The sequence below is a fragment of the Strigops habroptila genome, chromosome 3 (assembly GCF_004027225.2).
Source record: "Strigops habroptila isolate Jane chromosome 3, bStrHab1.2.pri, whole genome shotgun sequence".
Classification (NCBI taxonomy): domain Eukaryota; kingdom Metazoa; phylum Chordata; class Aves; order Psittaciformes; family Psittacidae; genus Strigops; species Strigops habroptila.
Window position 1 is genome coordinate 69098963 of NC_044279.2, and position 26764 is coordinate 69125726.

General features: G+C 40.0%; 1 protein-coding gene across 4 annotated transcripts in view; it reads right to left on the reverse strand.

Annotated features, from left to right (window-relative positions):
* The window catches only part of DGKI (diacylglycerol kinase iota), a 215083-nt gene that overhangs the window by 116240 nt on the left and 72079 nt on the right, over positions 1-26764 (reverse strand). For 2 of the 4 annotated variants that reach the window (XM_030481044.1, XM_030481043.1), the window contains exons 2-6: positions 18462-18570; positions 9505-9648; positions 6875-6949; positions 4665-4721; positions 3397-3462 (exon numbers count right to left, since the gene is read on the reverse strand). In XM_030481044.1, coding sequence (XP_030336904.1) covers positions 3397-3462; positions 4665-4721; positions 6875-6892 — 141 coding nt within the window. In that variant the 5' untranslated portion in view covers positions 6893-6949; positions 9505-9648; positions 18462-18570. The remainder of the gene's footprint in view (positions 1-3396; positions 3463-4664; positions 4722-6874; positions 6950-9504; positions 9649-18461; positions 18571-26764) is intronic. The other 2 variants (XM_030481042.1, XM_030481045.1) reach the window with 1 other exon arrangement.

Here is a 26764-nt window from a genome sequence, read left to right on the forward strand (position 1 = left end):
AAAAGCCCATCATTACCAGCAGATGTGAGATTCTATTCCCCTACAGAAGTTTCATTTTGTAGAATGCAAATGCAATTTCTGCAGACATATCACTTTGCTCTAAATTCTAGGGCTGGAAAACACCATTGAGTCATGTACACCCTTCTTGCATATAACACAGACAACAAATGGTAAACTACAGCCTAAAAGTTTGTGTTCGGTTAAAGCTTGTTTTAGCCCGAGAAAGAATTGAAAAGAAAATAATTTTAGCCAGAGGCAGAAAGTCCAGAACGTCATTGAACAGTTTGTCATAGTCACCATCACTGCTTAAATTTCAGATTTGCGGTTGTCTGGATCTGTTATTCATTGGCTTTTATCAAGCCTCTCTCGACTACAGCTTGCAGATGGACCACACCAACAACTACGGCCTGTTCCTAAAGAGGCTTGTGTCACCTCTGCCTAGTTTTTTAATTTTTTTAAATCCTTCCCCTAATGTCTCAGGTTTTACATCCACAGAAATTTAAAGAACAGATTCTTCATAACGATGTTGATTTGGTATATTCAGGTTTAGTAATAGAACATGGTCAAATGGCTTCACATAGACAAACCGGCCAGCTGCTTCTGGCTGAGCAGATCTAGTCTGCCATTAAGTGTGGACACAAGAACAAAGTGACAGTAAGTATGATATGAGTGCTGGAACAGAGGTCTGGCAGTGGACAAAATGGTCTAATCTTATTCATTTATCCTAGTGCTTCTTAATGTTTCTCACAAATCTCACTCTTTTTGTCCCAAAGCGTATTAAGAAAAAATTATTTCAGCCCCTCATGGGCATGAAACGTTTTGATTTGTTCTGCCTTGTAACAATCAAGGGAGAAATTGTTCTCTCCTAAAGCCTTTACTAATAAAAACCTAAAATTCAGTACATTAATTCCACGACCCATCAGTTTTGTATTTTAAACATATGGACTGAGCAGCTTGTCTGATTCTGGATGGACCGTTTTTCATTTATTCAGTTAGCCATTTGGCTTTTAGAGAGTCATTAGAGAAAAACATATTAATGACAAGCAGCAATAAAATACCACTCTTCTTCCTCAAATTGCCTTAAAATGTAAGCTAATTCTTCCTAAAGATACATGTTTAAGGTAAGATAGCAATTATTTGAAAGCTAGCTTTACAAATAAAGGAACTAATAAAGCGATGCACTGCAGGTCACAGTGAGATTTGATGCGGACCCCCCCCCCATATTTCACCAGAAATTATCTTTTCCGCCTTCCATCCGTGAGAAGGAAAACTAAAATTCAGCTATATTGTTCCTGGATCATGTAAGGAGGCCTTCTGCACAAATTTAGAATTTTTGGGATAGAAAATTCTTTTCAGCTGTGTGAGAATAGCAGCCTAACAGTACCTGATTGGCCCTGATTCACTGGCACCCAATTCATATATAACACATGAAAACCCATGCTTTGACCTGCTCCCGTAGAAATAACCAGTGGTGCATACCAGAGGAAATATGTTTTGAGGAATCTGAATCCCTATCTTGCATTGACAATTACATCTGTCTAAATAACCAGGATCAAAGTCCACATTAACAGACACCCATGCATGCAAACAGAGCACATAGGGATTACTAGCTCCAATATGCTTTGGTTATATTCTCAAACATATTTATCTTTAAAGAGTATTTTCACATCAGTGTTAGGGCTACTAATATTTTTTTGGCTCATATTTTTTGATGATATTTGTTCCTTTTTTAATGCTCTCAAAGATATTCCAATATAACATTACTGTAGGAAAGCCAGGTATTTTTACAACTCATATAAAGCCACGTAAGTATGTTGGGAAGCATTAATTCCTTAATTAATGTTTATGATTTGAAACATGAGATAGGTACTTTTAAAATACTTTCTTTACTCAAATTATTATTAATGATCATTAAAATACTTAATATCCAGTTCCAGCCATGGGATAGGACTAATATTACACAACAATGAGACCTACCAGAATCACTAGGTATTCCATGAATAATGCGTTCTTTTATTGCTTTAAATTTACTGCCACTCCATTAAAATGATAGTTTTTTTCCTTTTTTCTTGTGTGACAAGAGAATATAAAAGATGGTTCTCACTCAGATGTATAAAAAATGTAACAGTGGAGCACAAGACAAGCAAGTATTTTGCTGTAATGGGAGACTGCTTAACCAAAAAATACAAAGAGATATTTTTTCTTGTCATCGTTTTCCTTAATCCTTTCTGTTTCTTGACAAAGAACAACTCTACTAAAATACACCCATATTAGTCTTAACTGAATATTTCTTATTTAAGGGGGAAACTGTGAACTTCTTCATATGAGTCAAGGTTGATAGGAATTTTAAGATGTACTAGTCATGTTGCCCACATGAATGTACCCAGCACAGGTTTCGATATGATAGCCAGTAAGTACTCCTATTGCAAAATCAACTCCTAGTGCCTCTAGGGGAGATCCAGGCCAAAATGGCAGAGGAGGAAGGCAATACTCCTAATGCCTCTAGGGGAGATCCCGGCCAAAATTGCAGAGGAGGAAGGCAATACCATTGAAAAAGCCAGACCATAAGAATGCTGTATGCCAAGCAAATGCTGCACTGTTCCCATGCTAACTGCCACAAAAGGACACCACAGTTTTAATGCATACCTTGTTGCAGCTGGTAGCTGATGACCTACATCAGTATCCAGGTACAAATCTGGTTTTCCACTGACTTAAGTGCTGTGCCATGTTGATGAGACACAGCCTTACTAGTTCGTGCTAAGAGGAAGGCAAAAGTATAATATAGTGCTAAAGAAAGGAAATTAAACCCCTGTGTTAATTAGATTCTTTTTTAATACCTCTCAACAGATTTCAGGGTTTCATAATACTTCAGAAGAAATGTCTCCGGTGGGTAAGGTACTTCTTACCCCCTTTTTGTAGCTTTTTAGAAATAAACCTTTACAATGTGTGCAGCAGAGGAAATGTGGAACAGTCTCACAAATCTTAGAGTCTGTGAGGGTAGAAAGAAAGCAACATGCTTTCTTTTTCCAAAAGCCTGAAAAAATAGGGCGTCACAATTTTGGCACAGAGGAAAGCACTACAAGAACACCATATTGGCACAGGCTTAGCTTAATGAAGAAAGAAGCTCAAGGAGCCACAGCCTTCCTCCTCCTCATTTTCAGCAGCCAGTGAAGCAACATGTCCCAGGAACACATGATGTGCTCATTCCTGCAGATGCAGCTGCCATTTCTTTTCCCACATGGGAATCAGGGCTGCTCCCACACAACATATTAGGCTTGTCGTCAGCCCTTAAAAGAGGCCAAGTGTTTAGGATAGAAGGATTTCAGTGACTAGAAGGACCAACTGGCTACCCTGAATTCATAAGTGCCTGGTGTTGTGCTTCACTGGAAATCTTACCTTTCCGCACTGCTTACATTTCCCCTCCTGCCTCCGCCTGTGCACCCAGTGATGGCGGACAAAGTTCTACAAAAGAAGGACAAAAAGACGCATTATAGGAAGCAATGGCAGTTTGGACTTAGTGTTACCATCTGTGTGAAATTAGTTTACAGACACCAAAGAAAAGGTCCTTTCAGCCAATGCAATCATCTCTGGAGTAAAATTCAGCAGCCCTGATGGGAAACCCCAGACACAGCCAAAACTGGAGGAGGAACAAGGATGAGATGGTGTTCTTTATCCATATTGAAGTGTGGCCAGAACTACTCTCTTGGTACTCTTCCACAAAAAGAAGGAAGTTCATCATATGATGCAAAGATAATCATCACCTAAATACAGAGCGCAGAAGTGCCCAGCCACTGCTGTGTTCAGCCACAATACGGGACCCCACTCTTCTGCTTGGCAATACAACCTTGTAACACAAAAAATCACAAGTCAATGCAGGAGAAGGGAAGGAAGGGAAGAAGAAGCAGTCATTGAAGCAGTGTTTTCTCCATGTTTGGACTACTTGCATCCAGGATGGCAGCAAGAGGTGGGCTGTCCCTGCTACTGTGCAGGCAAGGGGGTTAGAAGGGGTATGCCTGTGCCATGCTGTTGTACCAGCCAACATTGAAACATTGATGTGGAAGGGAATTGAGCTACCTCTGCTAAGAGCAAGCTGGCCACCAAATCAACTATAAAAGTTAAGAGGTGTTTTTGAAACACTGGCTTCTAACTATGTAAGACAGATATATAAATATAACAGTAATAAATACCCAGCACCTTCAAAGGATCTGAATTCATACAGTTGCTGAAGGCAAATTATAAGAGTTTTGAATGTTTGATTAATTAATTTTTTTTTACTGAAAAAGTCTTAGGATACTAGAGATGCTTATAGGGAAAAGAAAGAAAAGCAGGGATAGGTAAGTGAAAGGAGAGGTAAATAGAGAAAAAAATATTAGTTCAATGGTAAGGAAGAAAAAATATAGAAATGCAACCAAAAAAAAGACAGAATAGCTGGATGAATGGAAAAAGAAACAACAGAAAGATAAAATTGTTTCTGTCAGGGTAAGTAATGGAGTGCTTCAGCTAGAATTCATTTTACATTTATTCTGGAGAGGACAACATGTCCCACTGGAAACCAATACTCTGTCTGAGATTCCTCTGAATCTAAAAGCACTGCTGCAGGTCTGCACCAGGTGGATCAGCACACAAATCAAATGAAAGGCAATCTTCATTTGTCTATTACTTACTTCCCTTGGAGATCTGGAGCCTCCTTCTCGGAAAGTTGGTTTGCAGCGAAAATTAATCTGGCATTAAAATAAAGCAGTTAGAACTGAAAACGAGCGAAGAAAGAATTTATTCCAATATGTTGATCTAGGTCAGGTTTCTAAAATTGTTATTATCTACTAAAATATTAGCTTCACTAGCTGAACAAAATAACTTACTTGGATGCCAGCAAATCTCTTTTCATATGCCATAATAATTCTCCTTGCTAGACCTCTACACAACCCTCATCTTCACTAATGCTATTGCTACCTGCTTAGCTCAACTGTGTAAACTGTCTCCCCCTGGCCTAGAAGTAAATCATTTCATCTGTTTTGGCTTTTTTGTTGTTTTGGGGTTTTGGTTGGTTTGGGGAGTTTGGTGTGGGTTTTTGGCAAGGGTTTTTTGTTGGGTTTGTTTTTTCTGAAAAAGGTCATTTGCAATCAAAGAGGATTTAAGTTGCAGTCTCAAAAGTTAATAGGAGCTGGAAACCTAACCTCTGTGAGATCTTTTTGCAAATCCCAGTGTACAGAGAAAAAAATATGCTGGAGAGAGGCATAGGAAAAGACCAAAGGATATGTGAGTTAAGGATACACTAAATTAAATAGATTCAAGCTTAAGGTGACTATCTTTCAAAGAATAAAACAACTAAACGAAACTGCTCAGCTATGCTTTTGTTACAAAAATGCAAGGATGAAGTTTCCCTAAACTTAAATACAACCCTTCCCATATAAATAAGTTTAATAATGACCTTCAAAATAATAGCTCAAAGGAGGAAAAAAAAGGCAAACAAAATACTCATTGCTTAAGAAGAAACTAAAGACATAGCAATATTAATCTTTCTCCATTGTTCTTCACCTGGAATTGCTATTCATTTTTTTGTTGTGGAGTTGCGGCAGCCTCTAAAGACCCCCAGGTTACGTTCATTTTACTTACAAATGTACACCTTTGCAGAGAGGGCCAAGCAGAAGACTTACGTACCAGTTTTAAACTCCACAGGCTTTAAGAAGGATGTAGACTTTAGAAAATCTTCTGCTAAGAAGTAAATTTCATGGTCTTCAGAATGGCATTAACAAGCTCAACAGAATGGGGTTTTATCTAAGTGCTCATTTGCTCTGGCTGGCAATGCCACCAGCTCGCTGGGCTATGGAGAGTCAATGAGCACTGCTGATGATGAAGTCAGTCATGAAAAATTCACTGGTAACACTTTATGCTGAAAGTGTGTGCTAATGCTAATTTCACTGTGGGTAAAAGCATCGGGGGTGGAAATGGTACCTCTCCAAGTTGGTATTACAGCAATCACTATGACATTTGTCAACACAAGGCAAATACTTGGAAAGGAAAAAACTCTTTCCAAAGGGTTGCTGCTATAAATTTGTCATGCATTAACTTCTTTCTTTTATGAAGGACAACATTGCAAAACATACAGGAGTGAAAACGCAGCTCTAATGAAATCAGTGGGGATATTCCCACTCATATTTCTTTACACATATCCCACCAAGAAAGAAATGGGTGGGGGGAGATTTCTTTAACACATTACCAGTTAAGCTTAATGAAGGCAAATCACTGTGGGGAAGACTGGAGTCAATGACAGATATTCTATAAGTGCTTGGGGGTGACAAGGGCTCCTTGAAGGAACTGAGAAGCAGGACAGATGCTCACAAAAAAATGCTGGTACTAAAAAGCAAAGTTTTGAGGAGAAAATACTACAGTCTAGTAAATACCGTGAAAAATGTTCATAGTAGCATCTTGTGCTGCTTTGCTTGTGACAAATATAGCTGTCGTAAGATGAATTATGCTGGGTTTAGTTGATGAATTTTGAGAGTCCCATTTTGTATATGACAGGATTTTGCATTTTCTAGCTTCAATTTTCAATCTAGAAGTAGAGGGAAATTATTTTTTAAACATAAAAAATGTGAAAGCATTCCATGGGGGGTTTTGTTGTTTGGGTTTTGTTTGGGTTTTGGCTTGGGTTTTTGGTGTTTTCTTCCTTTTTTCTTTCCTTTTTTTTTTTTTTTAATGGTTCACAGGGTTTAAAGAAATGTGTTTTAAAACATAAGATGGAATTTAAAGTCAAGAAATATAGTGGTAAAACAGCTAAGAAAACCTAACTTGACATATGGCATTTTCCACACTGAAACCTCAGTAAGATTTAAGTGTTGTCCATATCAGGCTCCAGAAGATGGCAATGTCTTACCTTCTCTAACTGCTCCATGCATGCATTGTGGACCACAATCTTGCAGGCAGCACACTTCCTCCGCAGAGCAGATTTCTGCAAGAGGAGAAGGAGACGACTGTGAATAGAGGTGCGCTATTCCCAGAGGTAAAAAAGCTGTGAAACAAAAGGTGTTTCTCTCCTTGTGCAACATATATCTTTTCCTCTCTTGGTGCTCTGAGCTGTTCCGTATGCTGAAGGAAGGTCTGCAGCTCTTTCAGTTAAGAGTTGGGCTTTGTGGAAAAGACAGACCCCCAGTACTCCAGCTTGTGAACTAGAAGTAAAAGACTCCCTTTAGGTAGCAGATGAGATTGTTAACAGTGCAGATCACCACTCCAAAAGGGAGCAGCCTATGAAGATGATGAGCGGAGACAGTGAAAAGAGGAGAAAAACCATATATGCAAACCAGAGAACTCGAACCAGTTCAGAAGAGTATGTCCTTTCATGCTTATCATATAATATTTAATTTGATAGGGCTGACCATTGCATTGCAGAAAAATACTTGAGTACTCGGGTGATTTAGCAGAGAGTCATAACCTCACAGAATGTTGTTTAATACTTATGAAATATTACAGCAGGGACAAAATTCTCAACCTAATTATGCTGGTTAGTTTTAATAATTTCAGTAGGGCTTTTAAAATAATTCCAATTGAATCCCCCGACCAAAGCATATCAAAAGCAAGAGAGTGCATCCAGGAGAGAGAGGAAATACATTTACCTTTTTTTCTTGCATATACTCAATTTAATAAACCAGATTAAATTAATTTTCACAGAAGTTTGACTTATAGACTTGTGCTTGAGGGACAAAAAGTTTATAAACACATAATAAGTAGAGACTGATTTGCTTCAGATTTTTACATTCAATTTATTCATATTCATTTAAATCTCTGATAATTTTTTCCTTATAATTTTTAATATAGTGTAAATAAACTCAAGAAGAAACAGGAAGACGCCTCGGGGAAAAATACAAACATAATGTGCAAAAATAATTAAAATACAAACATTCATCCATTTTAACAGAACCTAATAAATCAATTTCTTGAGGTTCAAAAACTTAAGAACATTCATAGGGTGTGTATCCCCCACTCCCCATTTTTTGTCTTGTACATTTTGGCCCATGGGAGAGTGTGGGATATCTGTTGTTGGAAAAGTACTTTGGTTTGGTTGTATATCCAGGAATTATTTATTCAGTTTTAGAAAGGCAAACTTCTATTAAGAACATAAGAACAGTCATACTGGGTCAGACCAAAGATCCACTCAGCCAAACAAATCCTGTCTCCAGCTTTGCCAAAGTCTAGTGCCTCAGGACTAGTATAAGTGCAGGGCAAACACAGAATGACACTTCATAAAATACCAGGTTGGAAGAAACTTCAAGAAACCTTTCTTGGAAAAAACAGTGTGGATAAGACGACCCAAGACCTTTTTCAGCTGAATCTTACAAGTACCCAGTGTTGAGGAATCCACCACTTCCCTTGAATACCACACCACAATCAGCAGGCTGTTACTGGTGGGGCTTTGCTTCAGCATTCTTTGTAAGCAGGCATAGGCTTCCTGGGCTTGGCCTTACCATTATATTCCATACAGTGACCAATTTGCTTGAGAAATTCAGGGGGCGGGCATTAAAATTGAGCTATGGAAAGCACTAGTGTTTTGGATCAAAATGCCCCGAAAACTAGAGGTGATTAGTGAATCAAAATGCTCCGATTTGGATTAAGTGATCTGAGGTTTGGGCTTGAGGTTTGTTTTGGTTTTTAAACAAAAGCAAAAAGATGATATTGTGAAGAGCCACAGGCAGTATCCAGAAACACCCCAGAGAAGAGGGACTCCCCTTATACTTTGCAGTTCAAGGCCAGGATGCTCCCTTAAGCACTGATTCAAAGCAAGGTCTTGGACACAGGATTCCTACTGTCTCACCACATTTCCTAAATACCAGTTTAAGAGGGGTTTGGTATAAGATGGGTTTGGTCTTTTTCTTCTCTTCCGCTGAAGCAGTTTAACTAAAATACTAGGTGAAGAGTTGCTGAAGCAGACTGGAAGTATAACAGTAACTCCCCAGTCAAAGAAGAGACACACATGGGTTAGAGATCAACCCAATGAAACTTCTTTAGTACGCAGCAGAAAATCTTCAATACAAAAAGGCAAACCTCAAATATTGTTGAATAGGAGAAGGCAAACACTGGAATATGAGTGCACCAATGAGTGTATTCAAGAGTTTGGAAAACTCAGTTCAAATCCTTGCAGAGATTAAAATCACAAAAATTTGATCAGATCCTATTCTTAGAGACTTTTGTATATATAAATAAAATAGACTACTTTCTTTGAACATTTCTAAAATATCTCAATATTCTAATCCTTTTTTCCCTTGCCACAACAATAAAGCTACTCATTAAATCCATTCTGTGTAAATAATCTAGGTCACACAAAATTCCTCAGGGCTTTTTCCCCAAGCAACAAAGTCTTCATCCAGCAGCTCTTTGCCCCTTTTGCATTCTTTCTGGAACACAAGCATCAACGACAGCAAATAATTCAAGCTCCCAAGTCTGACTACTGTATCAGTCTGAAGTCAGGCTTGTTACCTCAAAAAGAAACAAGAAAAAGTGGAAACAACTCACTGAGAATTTGACTTGGCAGCTTTCCTCCCCCAGGTAGCAGAGGTCCCCAGAAACATTTGTCTCCAGCCACAGATGCTCTCCATTCACAGCATTTTCCTGAGAAAAGATGATTGTTAATCTGGTCTGTGAAATTCAGATGCGTGACTATAGAGGAAAAACAAAAAAAAAAAAAAAAATCAATCTGATTTTCACCACAAATTTAAAAGATAAATAAATAAATAAACCCACAACTACACAATCACACATTGTTCTATTTTTCTGCAACACAAAGCCAAAAGCTGTAACAGTATTACCCTGGGAGACCAACACTGCTTAAAAGATGTTGATGATACAATGAATGATGTGTCACCAATCAGAACCACAGAATTTTTGTGTACAGTTCAGTGAAACTTTGCCCATGTTCTTCACACATGCTGCATCATTTAACTGAGGCTCTTGTATGACATACACACAGAATTTTAAATAAACAGAAAATCAAGAGAGGTAAACAAAAACACAACTACTGAACATTGAAATGGAGAAGCCCAAATGTTTGAGAACCAGGCCCAGCAGTGCAAAATAACGTACTGACTATAGCTTTAGGATGATGGGATAGTCTAGACAAGGAAAAATGCTTTCTTTAGAATGGCTGGATCAGCACTGTATATTTACAAAAACATCAACAAATCATTAAGTGGACAGGAGAGACCAGGCTTCAATTTTATACCTGAAATAATGCTACATTAAACTGAGAACACTCTCAAAAAAAAAGTCTACCTAGCACAGTCACAGCTAGTAGTGATTGACATGGTAACATCTGATTTTTCTTTGACAGCTTAAATTGACCAAAACTGTACCTCAGTTCTATAAAAATTCTTGTTCTGAGGAAATTTGGTTGTGTAAAGACTACAGTTTTCACTTGAATGTAATCCTGGCTTGACTAAAAAGCCTAAGAAGCCTACTGTACGCTACCTGAGCAAAGTGAATAAACAGGATTTCTGTTCAGCCAGAATTAGAGCACGATGGAAAACGCTTTGACAGTCTCTGACATTTGGTTCCCACACTGCAGAAGTCACAAATGATGACGCTTACCAAACAGATGGCGTCCGACAGCAGGATGCTCTGAAATAGCCATCTTGGTTAAAATAGTTTATTTTAAATACCACTGACAGTTTCAAAGCGCTGAAATGAGAAAGCTTCTCTTGCCATGCAGATTTCTTAGGTAATGCAGTGAAGCAGAAGCAGCAAAATCCTTTGCCTTCTGGAGTACGAGCACAGCCACAATAGCCAAAACCTATGCAAGTCTGCATGTGGTGCCTACCACAACTGTGGTGCTCACTTCAAATAAATCAAGAGGACAAGAACAACATCAGGGGGGTTCTGGTAAAATGTCTACCTGTCCACAGGTCTAACTTCATTGGAGATGTTCCCATTGATGTCAGACTCAGTGTTATCCCTCGGCACAAGGGGCTGGATGAGAGTGAGACTTGAATTCCAGTCTACTGCCATTGCACCCTAGTTAGTCTTCATTTTGTGGCACTGTTCTATACCTCTATTTCTTCTCATCCTTTTGTCTGCCTGTCCACCTGAAATATAGATTCCCTGGGACAGAGGTTTTCCTGAACTGTACAGTTCAGTGCACAATAGTTTAGGTGAGGATTTTGAGCACTTTTATCATGCAAAATAACTTTTAAGGACTTGAACTAGTTTAAGAAATTCTTCAAGCCTTACGCAGATGGTAAATTATTCAGACTGTAAGTTCTTTCCCTTCAAGTTTATATTTATATTAAAGCAATTTTCTCTGACAAGAACTATACCAGTTTTACAGCATACTAATAAAATTACTATGCCCACAGTATTGCCCAACATACTAACTTCCTGTCTGGTTTATGAAGGGCCAGACAAAAGAGGACCAAAGCAGGAGGGTATGAACTCAAAAAGTTTTGACCTGAGCACATTCTTTGCTGCTGAAACAGTGCAAACTCAACATTATAACCCAGAGCTAAATTTCACAGATTATAAGAGATGTTTAGGAAGGATCAACTGTTAAAGCTAAGTAAGAAAGCACACAGCTCTTGGGACACAGTTTTTAATGAGGAATCAAAATTACATTAAAAAAAAAAAATAGATTTAACACCCCTTCATTCAGACCATGTCCATATAACATGTCATCCAGGATTTCTAAAGATAAAGTGGCCTATTTCCATAACCTAGTTTTGGCTGATTTTGTTCTTTACTGTTCCAGACTGTATCATAGATTCACATGTCTGACTTTTTACATCGCAGTGTAGAAAAAATCAGTAAGTAGTCTACAAGGATGACCTTTGTAGCTCATGCTATGATAGAGTTCTGACAAGACTAGATAATAAAAATGTAAATAACCTGATATGACTTAAGTGGCACACCTCCAGATACCTGCTGCCACAAACAATTTCACAGTGCTGTGTGTCAAAACTCACGATTTCAATTCCAGCAAACCGACTTTGGAAAAAAATCTTCTTTCACCCTGAATCAGAGCAAAGAGCTGAGACTTCCCAAGATGAAATGTCCTCTCTCAAAAGAGCTTTGCCTGTCGATTACTTTGTCTCAATAAGATGAAAGGGTATTATTTGAACCTTGCTGTTTTGAATTTTACAGGGCACTGTCGTTTATATGATGAGACATTCTGTTGCCGCTTATGAGAATCAAGATGATATAGTCAAAGGAAAATGCTTTGACCTTTTCTAAACCCAATTTTCCTTTCAATTCTAATAGTAAATTTTGACAAAAATCAATACGTTTCTATGAAGAATTTTGAATTCAGCAAATCAGCATTTTCTACTCCGAAATTTACAGGCGGCATTTCACAATGTGCAGGAGAAAAGGGTACTTCATCTACCAGCACATAAGCTGACAGAAGGTCTCTGGGATCACCTCTGGCACTATCTCCTGTTTAACACAGAACTAAAGCACAAGAAAGGCTACGACATCACTTAGATATTTTGATACAGATTTTTTTCCCCACAACAGTTTTGAGTTCCGCATTCAGCAACCTTTTCATAAATACTTTGCCAGTTTGGTTTATTTTGCACTTGACATCTATGTTTGGCTTTAGGAGTAAATGGTTACTAAAGAGGCAGTTGTCCTCTTTCTGTCCTTGACCCCTTAAACCCCAGTCTTATGCTTTTGCCATTTTCCTCATGCTGGCTCTAGTGGCTGTGAAGCTACACATGAATCAATCTAACTAATGGAAAAAAATAGATAACTTTTATCTACTAAATCAGTGAGACAAAATGACTCACCCTGGGACAACATAACTGCTGGATTTGACAGAAGGAGTGATAGGTTAAAGGTTAGTTCAGTGGGACTTGATGCTTTTAGTACCAACTCAGTGTTAGAGCAGTTTAACTGATCTGTCAAATCATGTTTTTAGGCTGACATGCTTTGCTTTGACTTGCTATGTAGGAAAGGGATACTGTCCGTCATCATGGATAAAACAGCAATGACCATGGTCTAGTATTCTGCTGTTAAAAAGAAAATTGGGAACTCTCCTTCCTTGCCTGGCTTCCCAGCCTTTGCAAGAGTGTGAGCTCCGTGTCCTGTGAAGAGAAAGAGCCCCTGCTTGCTGAAGCAGAGGCAGCAGTGCTTTCCTAGCAGATGCAGTCTGCCTCACAGCGGACACATGAACTCAATAGGCTCTCCCACATGGAGACCTGTCATTTGATTGCTCCTGATCTATTACTACCTTAATAGCAAACAAAAATAATTTCAGTACAGCAAACATTCCTTGCATATGAAACAAAAAGCACACACAATCCCTCCCCTCCCCAATGTGAGAGAGGAACAGGGATTCAAGGACTAGGAGTTTGGGAACAATGTAATTACATGTGTATGATAGTCATTTGCTGTGCACATTTCACCAATTTAACTACGCTTCTTCTCTTAAATGCCCCAGCATGGTTAAATGACAGAGCAAGTATTACCATTTTTCTAAAGCCCTCAAGCACCTCTATACCTCGTTGTTCTTCAGGCTGCAGTCAGCACGGTTTCAAAAGCAATGCAGATAAACCCGAGTAATTTAATTTGCCATGACAAGCAGCTATAGACATTCAAATGAACACAACAGTCAGTCCAACTTTCTAGTTCAAAGGAGTTGTAACTGCAATTGTAATAGGAAGAATGAAGCACTCTGACACTCCTGCCATGACTGGCCTTCTGCAAAAAAATTGTAAGACAGATTCCTAAAATAAGCCATTAGGAATTTTTTTCCCTTGTTAACACTCCAGTGAGAGAGATTAATCTTTTTACAAATATACATTTGAGTCATAAACTTGTTAGTGTAAAGTTAGTGCTCATCAATCTAAATTTAATTAAACATATTTGTAAGCAAAAATTATCTTTAACCCTTTTCTTCATGAGGTCTCTATCAAGCAGAAAGAAGTTTGTTTGGATATCTTTTTCCCAAATGTGTGTGTCTTACGTTTGGGTTGTGTTTTACCCTTAACTCTGAAATTCCAGAGTTTGTAATGCTTATGTTGCAAACAACAGCAATGCCCTAAATGTTTTTCTGTTGAGTTATATTCTCAATTTAGCACATGTTAATTTGTGAATATTATTCATGTAGAAGTCAACTTTTCTTTCATTATTACAAACATAATACATGGACATAAAGCAAAACATCATGGAGATGCAGTACTACATCATTACTTCGAAAAAACTTGCAGCTACATAGGCTCCAACTCTCAGAACTATTTTTCATCATTTGACTTTTAGGCCTAGTTCACCACATTCTCTGGCTTATTCTGCTATTCTCTTTTCCCCCACCACGCTTTCCAATATCCCTGCATCAGTTACCTACTCCTGTATTCTCTGTTGACCTTTTGAGATTAACATCATCTGAAATATCATCTGTATGCTGAAGCAGAATAACAATGTTTGTCTTCACAGAGGAGCAATGTCCAGATGCTATCAACTGAGATGATGGTTCTCTATGTTCTCATGAACCATTACTTCAGCTGACAAAAGCTTTGCTGCAAAAAGGACTGAAGTTAAGGGGGAAAAAATACCTGTTTTCAAGAATGGCATCTTCTGTAATATTACTGCATCCTCTATACTTCTGGGGAAAAAAAAATAGAGATGGACACCATTTTGGAATATGACAACCCTCCTTTTTCTGTTTAAATCTCTCTGGAAAGAATACTAGTTCTCAAAACCTCAATGAAAAAGCAACAGCAGAGTAGGACTACTGATTCTGAACACATGGTTTCCTGTGATTTGCACACAAAATTTCATTAAATTTTAAGTGTACATGGAGCTTGTATTCATCACTCATTATTTAAGTGGATCTAAAGCTCCCAGCACCTCTACATGTTTTTGTGTGACTAATAGATACCCATATCCCAGGGTTCTCCTTTCTCATATGAGCGTCTCATAATGTAGATCTCTTCAACTGAATACTCAGTTCCCAATTACAAAACTTAGTCCTGCAGACACTCTAATGGAAGGGAAATATCCTTCAACGTAAAAATTAGTATAGCTTTTAGGAACTGATGATACAGAAGCCAAACCTTTCACAAAGAAAAGAAATGCATTTATCTACATTAATGAGAGAAATATTTCATCGTATGTGGAACACATTAGCATATTAAATGCATGTTAATTATCTAAAGTCTACATCACTAGGCACTTATAAACACTTACTGTTTGTGAAAGTAAGTGTACAGCACTACGGACTAATGCCAAAAAGACCCAGAATATAATGCATTGAAAAGTCACATTCACTGATTATAAATACCTCACTAGTACAGGCCTTCTCACTGTCTATTTATCTAGCCTATACTTCCTTAGTTTGTCTACAAGGGTGTAATGGGAGATAGTGTTGAAAGCCTTGCAAAAGTCAACATAACAGCCATTGCTCTCCCCTCATCCACCAAGCCAGTCATTTAATTATAGAAGGCTGTCAGGTTTGTCAGGCATGATCTCCTCTCCATAAATCCATACTGACCACCCTCAATCACTTTCTTATTCTTAATATTTTTGGAAATGGCTTCCAGAAATATTTGCTCCATCACCTTCCTAGGAATCAAAGTGAGGCTGATCAGTCTGTAGTTCCTTGGATCAGCCTCCTTGTTCTTCTTGAAGGCAGGATTGACATTTGCCTTTTGCAGTCCTCAGGAACCTCCTCTGATCATGATGACCTTTCAAAGACAACAGACTGCTCTTGCAATTATATCAGGCAGCTGCCTCAGCACTTATGTGTGCATCTCATCAGGTCCCATAGACTTCTGTATGTTCAACTTAAGCCTTCTGTAACCGGGTCATCCTCTACAAATGTAAATCTTCCTTGGTCCAGCCACTGGTGTCAGGGACCTGGCATTCTTGAAGGCAGGTCTTACAGTAAAAAAGGAAGTTATAAGAAAGCATTGAGCACATTGGGTTTTCCAGGTTCTTTGTCACCACATCCCCTGCTCCCTTCAGCAATGGCCCAACATTTTTCCCAGTGTTCCTGCTGATGATATGCCTACAGAAACCCTTGTTGCCCTTCATATCCTGTTAGATTCAACACTGGATGAGGTCTGGCTTTCCTTACCCCATACATGTGCTTTCTACAGTCCTTCTGAGTGGGCCTGGCCCTGCTTCCACATATTGCTAAATGCCAGTTTTCAGCTTCTCCTCAAACACATAGTTTTCTATTATTATTAGGATCTATAGGATTCTTTTTATTTTACACATACAATTTATGGTATAAGGTTATAATATTTCTCTTCTGAAAAACATTCAACTTGCATCCAGAGAACTCTGACTGTGCATTCACAGAATACAAAGCACAAATCAGTCTCACATTTTTTTCACAGAACTCCAAGAATGGAAGCTGCATGTTTTCAAATGATTCTTTACAAGATATAGCCAGGGTTTTAAGTCTTGTGGTCATGGACTATAAATGCCTGCTAAAGAGAAGGCAAGAAGTAGACATCAACAGAAAAATGCATTACAAAAAAAATGAGATATATTTGACCAGCAGGAAGCTCAACGCACAAATATGCTAGTGGCTGTCAAGACTTTTGTAGGCACCAAATAAGGCAAGACCTAGAAGGCAGTACTTAAGAAGGAAATTAGAGGATGACTTTGTGCAAAAGCTTATGGTTATTTGCCTTGAATATGAATATATAAAAATATCTAGATTCCCGGTGGTACACAGGCACTTTATGAGTTGGCTCAGTCCATACAGGGCTAGAATCTCAGTCCAAATCTGGGCTTAGTTTATCATTTAACACATGGGAGTGATGCCTAAATGGTGGAGGGTGGGAGAAGGGGCTACACATAAATATATCACAGGGACAGGCATTTGAGGTGGTTCCTTTATGGTAAGGCATATTCTGCATTCCTCTCTGGCTATAACATCACGTACCCCACAGAATATATTCTCTATGGCCCTGCTGTGAAAAGATAGCATTAAATTAGGCAAAGCAGTTACAAGTTAACTTGAATTAGGTGTAGCAAATGTTATGAAACTGGGCATTTGTAAGTCTGTTAGAAAAAAAGAAACCTCAGGGATGATAGCTAGTAGCAACAACAATAATAAAGGAATACTGTTTCTTATGTAAAAGGACTTCAGAAGCATCAGAATCCTCACTTCCATTTTACAGCTAGAGAGGCTGAGGTATCAAGAGGTAACGGAATTCACCTGAGCTCACTCACAAGGTAAGTGGCAGCGCAGAGAATGGATATCCCACTCTCTCAATCAGTGTCCTGTTCACAAGACCATCTGATAGTGGTAAATTGCCTGGAAGGAGTAAGCAAAAATGGAGACTATAGCCAGGGAATTCTAGTTATTACTGTGAAGACAACAGGGAGGAATCATTTTCTACTGCAAAGTCAAGTGACAACTATGTTCATGTCACTTAGACTTTGGAAAGATCTCCCATCATGGATCCTTGGAGAATCACCCTCAGAAATACTGAAGAGCAGGATGACATAGGTAGGGATACACCATGCAGTGATTAATGCTGCCTTCCAGTGATTAAACACAAAAACTTCATGTCTGGCCCCAACACATCTTGATCTAAATATCTTTTCACTCTACCAAATATACATTTGGTTTTAAACATTTGTATTTAAAACTTAACTCTTTCCTTTATTGACATTCACTACCCATTATAAACTTTGGTCTTTCAAGAGGATTCTATGTAAGCTTTCAAACTACTCTTAGCACATATTAGTGCATAACCAAATGGAAGGTGCATGGGAATCGTCCGAAGCTGTGTCTGGGAGGTTCAGACTTTACATTAGGAAACACTTCTGTACCAACAGAGTGGTTAAACACTGGAACAGGTTTCCTAGAGAGGCAGTCAATGCCCCGAGCCTGTCAGTGTTTAACAACATCTGGACAATGCTCTTAACAAAGTGCTTCAACTTTTGGTCAGCCCTGAAGTAGTCAAGCAGTTAGATTATATGATAGTTGTACGTCCCTTCCAACTTAAATATTCTATTCTATTCTAAACTGGCCCCTTTGATAGTAGTCCAGAAGCATAAAAGAACGAAGATGGGAGAGATGGAAACATGTTCTCTTCCTACAAACCAGCTTGGGCCCAAAAGAAATCTAGCCCTATCTACAAAGTATTGTGACCAAATATTTCCATTATCTACTCTACAGACCAAGTCAACTAGACCTGGGTCTTCAGCCTTAAATTTTGGCCCATCAAGCAGAGGTACAAAACCCTGCTCTGCTAAAATAAGTCTATTTTTGGATGGCAAGAAGGCAGTGAGCAAATGTAAGAAGACAGTTCCTAAGCTGGAAAATCTGAACAGCTCTATCCTGTGCTGCTCAAGTCTCCACAAGTTTCCATCTCCCCCTTGTGTTTCATTTCATAACAGAAGCATGTTCCTAATGACCAGCACTAATTCTGATAGCAACACAATGTCTTGTGTTGATTTAAGGATGGAGAAAGCACTAGTGAGAGATACTGCTCAAATTAACTGCCAAAAAACCAAATACCTACAGTCCACTCTAAGGCTGCTCTTGGTTCCTTCACAGGTCCATTGGAGACTGCAATGTTGACAGAATGCACAGGCGCCAAGTGCTGGAGGCCTGACCTGGAGATTGCTTTCCTGCATATTGAAAAAACAAAAACAAACAAAGAAATGGAGTATATATCTGATATAATTACCCAGTATAATTATCCACCCCACCCTTCTCCAGAAATCAGAAGAGTCAGTATGGCATCTAATTTCAGCTTGGGTGAAATGGTGCTTGAATGACATCTCCAGCTAAAGCAGTTTAGGAAAAGAATAACGCAATCTGATCACTGAAAATTACTGTTTAATGAAGATCAGTTACTCATCTGGCACTAAGCTGAAATATCAAATCCAGTGGACTCCACATGGTTCTGTCTGCCAGTTTCAGTGAAGTCCTTATTTGTTACACCTATTCCTTACTTACCAGCTGAACCTGCTGAATCAATTTATACATAATTCTAAACAGCCTTTATTGTAGGAATGAAATATGAGCTTATATGAAGAGCGCAACATTTGTTGCCTTTACTTAGTTTATAGGCTGGGAAAAGTCATCTATTCAGTATCCAACTACAAGATGACACAGGGACACCACGTAGTCAGGGAGTCATACACTAATACCTTTTTTGATTGTATCAGCAGCCATCAAGGTATTACAGTTTCTTTCCACTTATATTTCAACTCTTTTTGGTCCAAAGTCATTCTATCAGCTCTTGAGGCACAGATATGGCCTCCTTCGATTCACAGATGGTGACCAGAAACCCTCCTGGAGCCATGTGAGCGCTGAGGGTATATCCACTGCCTGTTTCCCTGGAGGCACACAGTCCTGCCATATCCCCCTGGAACAGTGAACCATCAGGCAGAAGCACAGTACACTGCTGATATAAAGCTCAGCTGCACTCGGACAACAGGTTTCATAAAGCTTCATAACATTATTGCATTGCATATTTTAGCACTTGGTGGTGGCTGAAGCGATCTCACAGTTTCAGCTGCAATGATTCAGAAGAGGACAAAAACATCTGAAGGAGAGATCTCCTTTTGTAAGCCAAATACACTCATCCCCCACAAAGCAAAATGACAGTCTGTTTGTGTTAAGTGCATTTTTGTGATACCACTCCCACAGTGCGACAGCTATTTATAGCATATCTTAATCTTACCACTGTCCCAAGGCAATAAAGGTCAATTGAGCCAGTGATGACAATCCAGGTCAGCCATATGCTAAATAAATCTTTTCATTGTCCTGAAAATATACAGTGGAATATTTATCCACAGTAAATGAGCTTGGAAACCTCACTGCTCACAGTGCACGTCTGGAAAAATCCAGTGGGCCGAACCCGAATCTCTTAAATTCCCTTTCCTGTGGGTAGCATGAACAACTCAGAACATTAACATCAGCCTCTGATCATCTAATGCCCCCTTTCCGCTTAATGTGGGCAAGACACTGACATTAAGGGTTTTTCCAAAATATTTTGCATCTGCCAAAAACTTGTTAGAGGGAAGGAGCCCAAGGAAATGAATTGCACTACTAGGCAATATATGAGGACTGAACAATTTAGCAAGAAAGATTTTGTGCCATGTATGTCAGTACAACTTAAACTACATATCTCAATGACAGGATTAAGGCCTTAAAGAAATAAACCACAAGAAAATACACTATATATATATATATCTCCAGAAAACTGTCCAATGTTTGGCAGTTTTCTTCCATGCTGTTTTGGATATCAATTTAGTTATTAGTTCTTCCTCAGCACAAGAGTACATTCTGTGCCTATTCATGGTTTTTAATGTGGTAATTTGTTTTGGTGGAAATGGGGCAGTATCATATTTTCCACCCTGCACCACTGACAGCGATAAACCTACCTAGTCCTGCCCTGGTAACAGAGGAAGGTAGCACCCACTTCATGCACAGCAGTTCTTAAGCAAAGGTGGCTGAATAATAAAGCATTAGCAATTTATTATTTGATGAGAAATGCCAAAATTTTCAGCCAATGTGGCTTACAGCCTATTACTTGTTAAGCAATACAGCCTGTAAAGTTACATGCATTCACTAAGCAAATTTACTAAAGCAAAGTCTAATGATGAGTACTCCTAAGACCAAATTTATCTGACCAGTCTTCAGACAAGGCTTCTAGCTGGAAGGAAAATTCAGCAGAGACTTAAAAGGTAAATATGCCTAATCTATGGCTACAGGCATCTCAGCATCAAGCCTTGGATACAATTTCAAGTCAGACTGGAGATGTGCAAGCCTCCTGCAGCAGAACCTAAGACTTGGCCCACATTCCTTCAAAATCAAGCTGAGGTTGATGAGCCTTTTGGGGGAGGCTTGGCACTGTTTTGTGCCAACAGCCTGCCCTTCCTCTGCATGCCAAGCTGGAACCTGGATTTATGGCTTTGTCTGAAACACAGACATGACAATAATGTCCTTTTTTTCAGGTTTGTTTTAATGTAAAAGCCTTAAAATGACCTCAGGGATTGCAAATTTGCATGAACCAGCCAGAAGTGACCCTTAGGCCCAGGGACAAACTAAAAATGTCTACTTTTACACAGCTTCTTATCAGAACTTTGTCTCAGAACAGAGAGAGACAGAGTGTCAAAACACACTGTGTGCACTGCAGAAGCCTTTCCCATTAAAAAAAAAAAGGAGGTCAGGCTAAAGAGCAAACACATGGCCTTCTAATAAGTGTAAGGCAGATGAGAGAGGGGAAAATAGGGGGAAGGGAAGGTAGCAGAAATCTGATAACAGAAGAGATGCTGAGTATCCAGGTGATCATATCTCATATTACTTTAACTAGCAGATTACACCACCTGGCACTTTTCCAATAGCAAGGTAACACCAGTGGCTTTTACTTATCTTTCCCAGCAATTTCATCTCTTCTGTTCTGAGTGCATGAATGAAAATACAGGCTCGCCAGGCAGCCCTTCCCATAGAAGCAAAAGTAATTGCTGTTCTCCTGATAAGAGACAGCCATAAAAAGTGAAACTGTGCTTTCATGATATATTCCATTCTTCAGACTACAAATCCACAACTTTGTTAAAATGGGCACACCAGCCAGCTTGCTGATGTAGCAACCAACAAGGAAATGTCACATGATAAGTAATGAGTTGTATTTTGATAATTACTTTTTCATATCCAGTAATTTTTAGATGTTATTATCAACTTAGCTAACAAACCACCACTGTGAACAAGCATGGGTGCACATTAAAGTGTATGTCATTAAATATACAATAAACAAAAAGATCTGATACTAATTCCACAGTTAATACCATTAAGGAAATTCAGAGCAGTTGACTGTCTTGGAAACCAAAAGCAATCAGACATTCAAGATATTGAAATATAACAACTTTTTTTTTTTTTAATTTAAAAAAGCATTACGTTTTCATTTTACTGAAAAGTCAGGCAAGATTCAACCTAGTTATTAGATCAAGATACATATTTGATAAGGGGGGATTTGAGCTTATATCGCAGGCTTTGGCTTTACTGGGCCTTTTGTTCCACCTAAGGCATGTAAAAATCCTCCAATGATTTGTTTAGACTGAATAGTTATGCCTGAATCCGCAAAGACCACAAAAGACAATTAGTCAATAGTATGAAGCTTATTTAAACGTTAGGAAAATCTATTTGAAAAAGAAAGAGTAAGTTAGTGGTGCACATAGTTAACATATTTGAATGACATTTTAGTTGGCACAACTGTTGGAGTAGCCACCTTTCCATGCTGGGGTTGTTTCCCTTCTTCCCATAGAGGCATAAATTACCATTGGGGTAGTCTTTCAGCTGCAAGGTTGAGAGATCATAAAAACACAGAGCCTGGCTTCTACAGATCTTATGGCTAGGATATCTGCCAGGAGAGAGATTTCTGTGAGTCTTTTCTCAAAGTTAATCGGACAGTCGTTTGTATACCAATGTTTAAGTTAGAATAGTTCTGCTCTTCTTTGAATATCCAATGCAAATAAACCCTACACCTGTCAACTCTCAGCTTTGCCAACCACAACTTGAAAAATCCCTGTACAAGGCCAGACAATACCTGAACACTGTATGAACAATTTATATGTGTCTGGGTTTATTTGGAAGTGGTTTTCAGTCCTGCAATTTGGTGCTTATGAGAGTCATGAACAAAATGTACTGGCTAAATTCAGGTTTTCCCCACACATCTCTGCTGACTGCATAGCGCTACTGCAACCTGCTGTTCCCAGCTTGTCTTCTGAGCATGCAATGTTCTCCCTTCAAGCTGACCACAGGCTCAGGACTATTTCACTGCAACACCAAAATTCCAAAATCTTCTGCATTCTGTATAAAATGAGACAACTTCAGTCAAACCAAATAATCCATCTAGTCCAGTATCCCGTCTCTAATAACAGTCAGTAGCAGGTGTTTAAGACAAGCACTGGCACAAATTGGGTGATCCTCCCCCTGATATACTCCAGTCCCAGCTTCCAGTAATCAGCAGTTTAAGGACTTCCTGAGCTGGAGGCTGCTTCCAGATCTTTGTGCTTAATAGCCTGTAATGGCTCTTTACTCTAGGAATGTGTTGGTCTTTCCCTGAATCCATTTATTCTCTTGGTCTCCACAGCCGCCTATGTAATAAGCTCCTCAATTTAATTAAGGGCAGTGTAAAGTACTTACTTCTGTCTGTTTTTAAAATTCTGCCTGATAATTCAATTGGTGTATCATATCATGCAGAACAGCGAGTAATCACTTGCCTCTCTACACCTTCTGTGATTTTATGAATCTATTCATATACCCCTCCATCACCATCCCCTCTGAAATGGAAGCACCCTAGACCATTTTGGCTTTTGCTGATACTGAAGCTGTTCTATCTTTGTCAATGTTTTCTAGCTCGTTATATCTTTTTTGAGGTAGGACTGCCAGAATGAAAACAAATATTCCAGAGGTTTATCAGTGGTGTCATCGTACTATCTGCATTGTTTTCTTTTTTCCCTCCCTCATTATGAGCCTTTTACTTGCCTTTTTATCACTGTGAGCACTAAATTAATCATTTCATAGAAGTATTTGTAATTATCCAAAATCCCTTTCCTGAATGCTAAATCATAGAATAGTAAGGGTTGGAAAGGACCTTAAGATCATCTAGTTCCAACCCCCCTGCCATGGGCAGGGACACCTTGCCCTAAACCATGTGGCCCAAGGCTCTGTCCAACCTGGCCTTGCACACTGCCAGGGATGGAGCATCCACAACCTCCCTGGGCAATCCATTCCAGTGCCTCACCACCCTCACTGTAAAGAACTTCCTCCTTATATCTAATCTAAACTTCCTCTGTTTAAGTTTGAACCCATTACCCCTTGTCCTACCACTACAGTCCCTAAGGAAGAGTCCCTCCCCAGCATCCTTGTAGACCCCCTTCAGATACTGGAAGGCTGCTATGAGGTCTCCACGCAGCCTTCTCTTCTCCAGGCTGAACAGCCCCAACTCTCTCAGCCTGTCTTCATATGGGAGGTGCTCCACCCCTCTTATCATCCTCGTGGCCCTCCTCTGGACTCGCTCCAACAGCTCCATGTCCTTTTTATGTTGAGGACACCAGAACTGTACGCAGTACTCCAAGTGAGGTCTCACGAGAGCAGAGTAGAGGGGCAGGATCACCTCCTTCGACCTGCTGGTCACGCTTCTTTTGATGCAGCCCAGGATATGGTTGGCTTTCTGGGCTGCAAGCGCACACTGCTGGCTCATATTAAGCTTCTCATCAACCAACACCCCCAAGTCCTTCTACGCAGGGATGCTCTGAATCTCTTCTCTGCCCAACCTGTAGCAGTGCCTGGGATTGCCCCGACCCAGGTGTAGGACCTTACACTTGGCTTGGTTAAACTTCTAAGGTTGGCATCGGCCCACCCCACAAGCATGTCAAGGTCCCTCTGAATGGCATCCCTTCCCTCCAGTGTATCAACTGAACCACACAACTTGGTGTCGTCAGCAAACTTTCTGACGGCGCACTCAATCCCACTGTCCATGTCGCTGACAAAGATGTTGAACAGGACCGGTCCCAACACCGATCCCTGAGGGACACCACTCGTTACAGGTTTCCAACTGGACATCGAGCCATTTACCACAACTCTTTGTGTGTGGCCATCGAGCCAGGTCTTTATCCACTCAGTGGTCCATCTATCAAATTGATGTCTTTCCAATTTAGAGACAAGGATGTCATGCGGGACAGTGTCGAACGCTTTGCACAAGTCCAGATAGATGACGTCAACTGCTCTGCCCCGTCCATCAGTTCCGTGGCTCCACCATAGAAGGCCACCAAATTGGTCAGGCAGGATTTCCCCTTAGTGAAGCCATGTTGGCTGTCACCAACCACCTCGTTGCTTTTCATGTGCCTTAGCATGTTTTCCAGGAGAATCTGCTCCAAGATTTTGCCAGGCACAGAGGTGAGGCTGACTGGTCTGTAGTTCCCCGGGTCTTCTGCCTTTCGCTTCTTGAAAATGGGGGTTATATTACCCTTCTTCCAGTCATCGGGAACTTCACCTGACTGCCAGGATTTTTCAAATATGATGGACAGTGGTTTAGCAACTTCATTCGCCAGCTCCTTCAGGACCCGTGGATGGATTTCATCAGGTCCCATGGACTTGTGCATGTTCAGGTTCTTAAGATGGTCTCGAACCTGATCCTCTCCTACAGTGGGCCTAAGGTCTTCATTTTCACAGTCCCTGCATCTGCCTTCCAACACTTGGGTGGTGTGGTCAGAGCATTTGCTAGTGAAGACTAAGGCAAAGAAGTCATTAAGAACCTCAGCCTTCTCCAAATCCATGGTAGCCAGTTCTCTCTACAGCTTCCAGAGAGGGCCCACATTGTCCCTAGTCTGTCTTTTTTTTGCTATGTATCTATAGAATCCTTTCCTGTTATCTTTCACATCCCTTGCCAAACTTAATTGTAGCTGGGCCTTAGCTTTCCTAACCTGGTCCCTAGCTTCCCGGGCAATGCTCCTATATTCTTCCCAGGTGGCCTGTCCTCGCTTCCACCTTCTATAAGCTTCTTTTTTCCCTCTAAGTTTCCTCAGCAGCTCCTTGTCCATCCATGGAGGTCTCCTGGCCCTCCTGCTGCACTTTCTTCTAGTCGGGATGCAACACTCTTGAGCACGTAGCAGGTGATCCTTGAATATCGACCAGCAGTCTTGGGCCCCTCTGCCCTCTAGGACTATATCCCATGGAACCTTACTAAACAGGTTCCTGAAGAGGCCAAAGTCTGCTTTCTTGAAGTCCAGGGCAGTGACCTTGCTGCATGCTCTTCTCACTATCCTGAGGATCTCAAACTCAACCATCTCGTGATCACTACAGCCAAGGCTGCCCTGGAGCGTCACATTTCCAACCAGTCCCTGATGGTAATACCAAGCCCAAACTTTTAAGCTTTTTCCCCCCTCTGTGATTTTACCTTCATCAATCCCACATTTCGACTGTGATTTGCTGCAGTCATTCAACATCGTAAGATCCTTTTGCAAATTTTCCCTGATTAATTATGCAGAGCAGCAACAAGCTTTTCTCCTTCACACTTTGCTGCCTGTGAGCAGTGCTGCTTCCATCACAGATCCCCAGTTTAACCACATGGACATCATCCCTTTTAGCCTTAGTTTCTGCACCAAAAGCTTTTTTCTCTACCTCACTAGAAGTTTTCTGAAAGCCTGCATGTGCTCCCCTTCAGCCAGACCATCTCGATTCATGGGCCTTGTACCTCTGTCAGCAATTCCTGCAAGATTCACAAGACCTGACTTCCTTAGGAAAAGCTGTGCTGGCTCTCCTCCAGCACATCACATTCAGCTGTGCATTTGCTAATCCTGCATCTTATCAGCAGCTCTACCAGTTTACCTGATTAAAAATTGCTGCTGGGTTACCCCATCAGCACTCTGTGAGCCCCAATGTGACCACCCCACCGCTTCAAGACTGGAGCTCGTTTAAGGGAGCTATTATAAAGCCCTCTCAGCAAATTATTGTTTGAATGCCATCAAAATCAATTCCAACAAAATCAAATCCTAGTGATTAGTTAATGGCTCTCTTGTCAATGTGGTCTTTAGCTTCTTACATTAACCTTCCCATTTTCCTTGGGTTCATCTACACAAATAGCGGCTCAGCCTTAGACATTCTTGGGCACCCTCAGCAGTGAACACTGATGCAAGGAACTCAATTAGCACTTAGAAAACCCAACTCCTTGTGAAATACTCACTTATGTGTGTCATTGCCTGCCCAAGGAACCAGAGTATGGAAAAGCAAAGATCTGGGTAGCTTCCCAGCCACCCAACATCAACATCTCTAAGACCCCAACAGATCTTTCCTCCCTCCCTCTCAATCCAT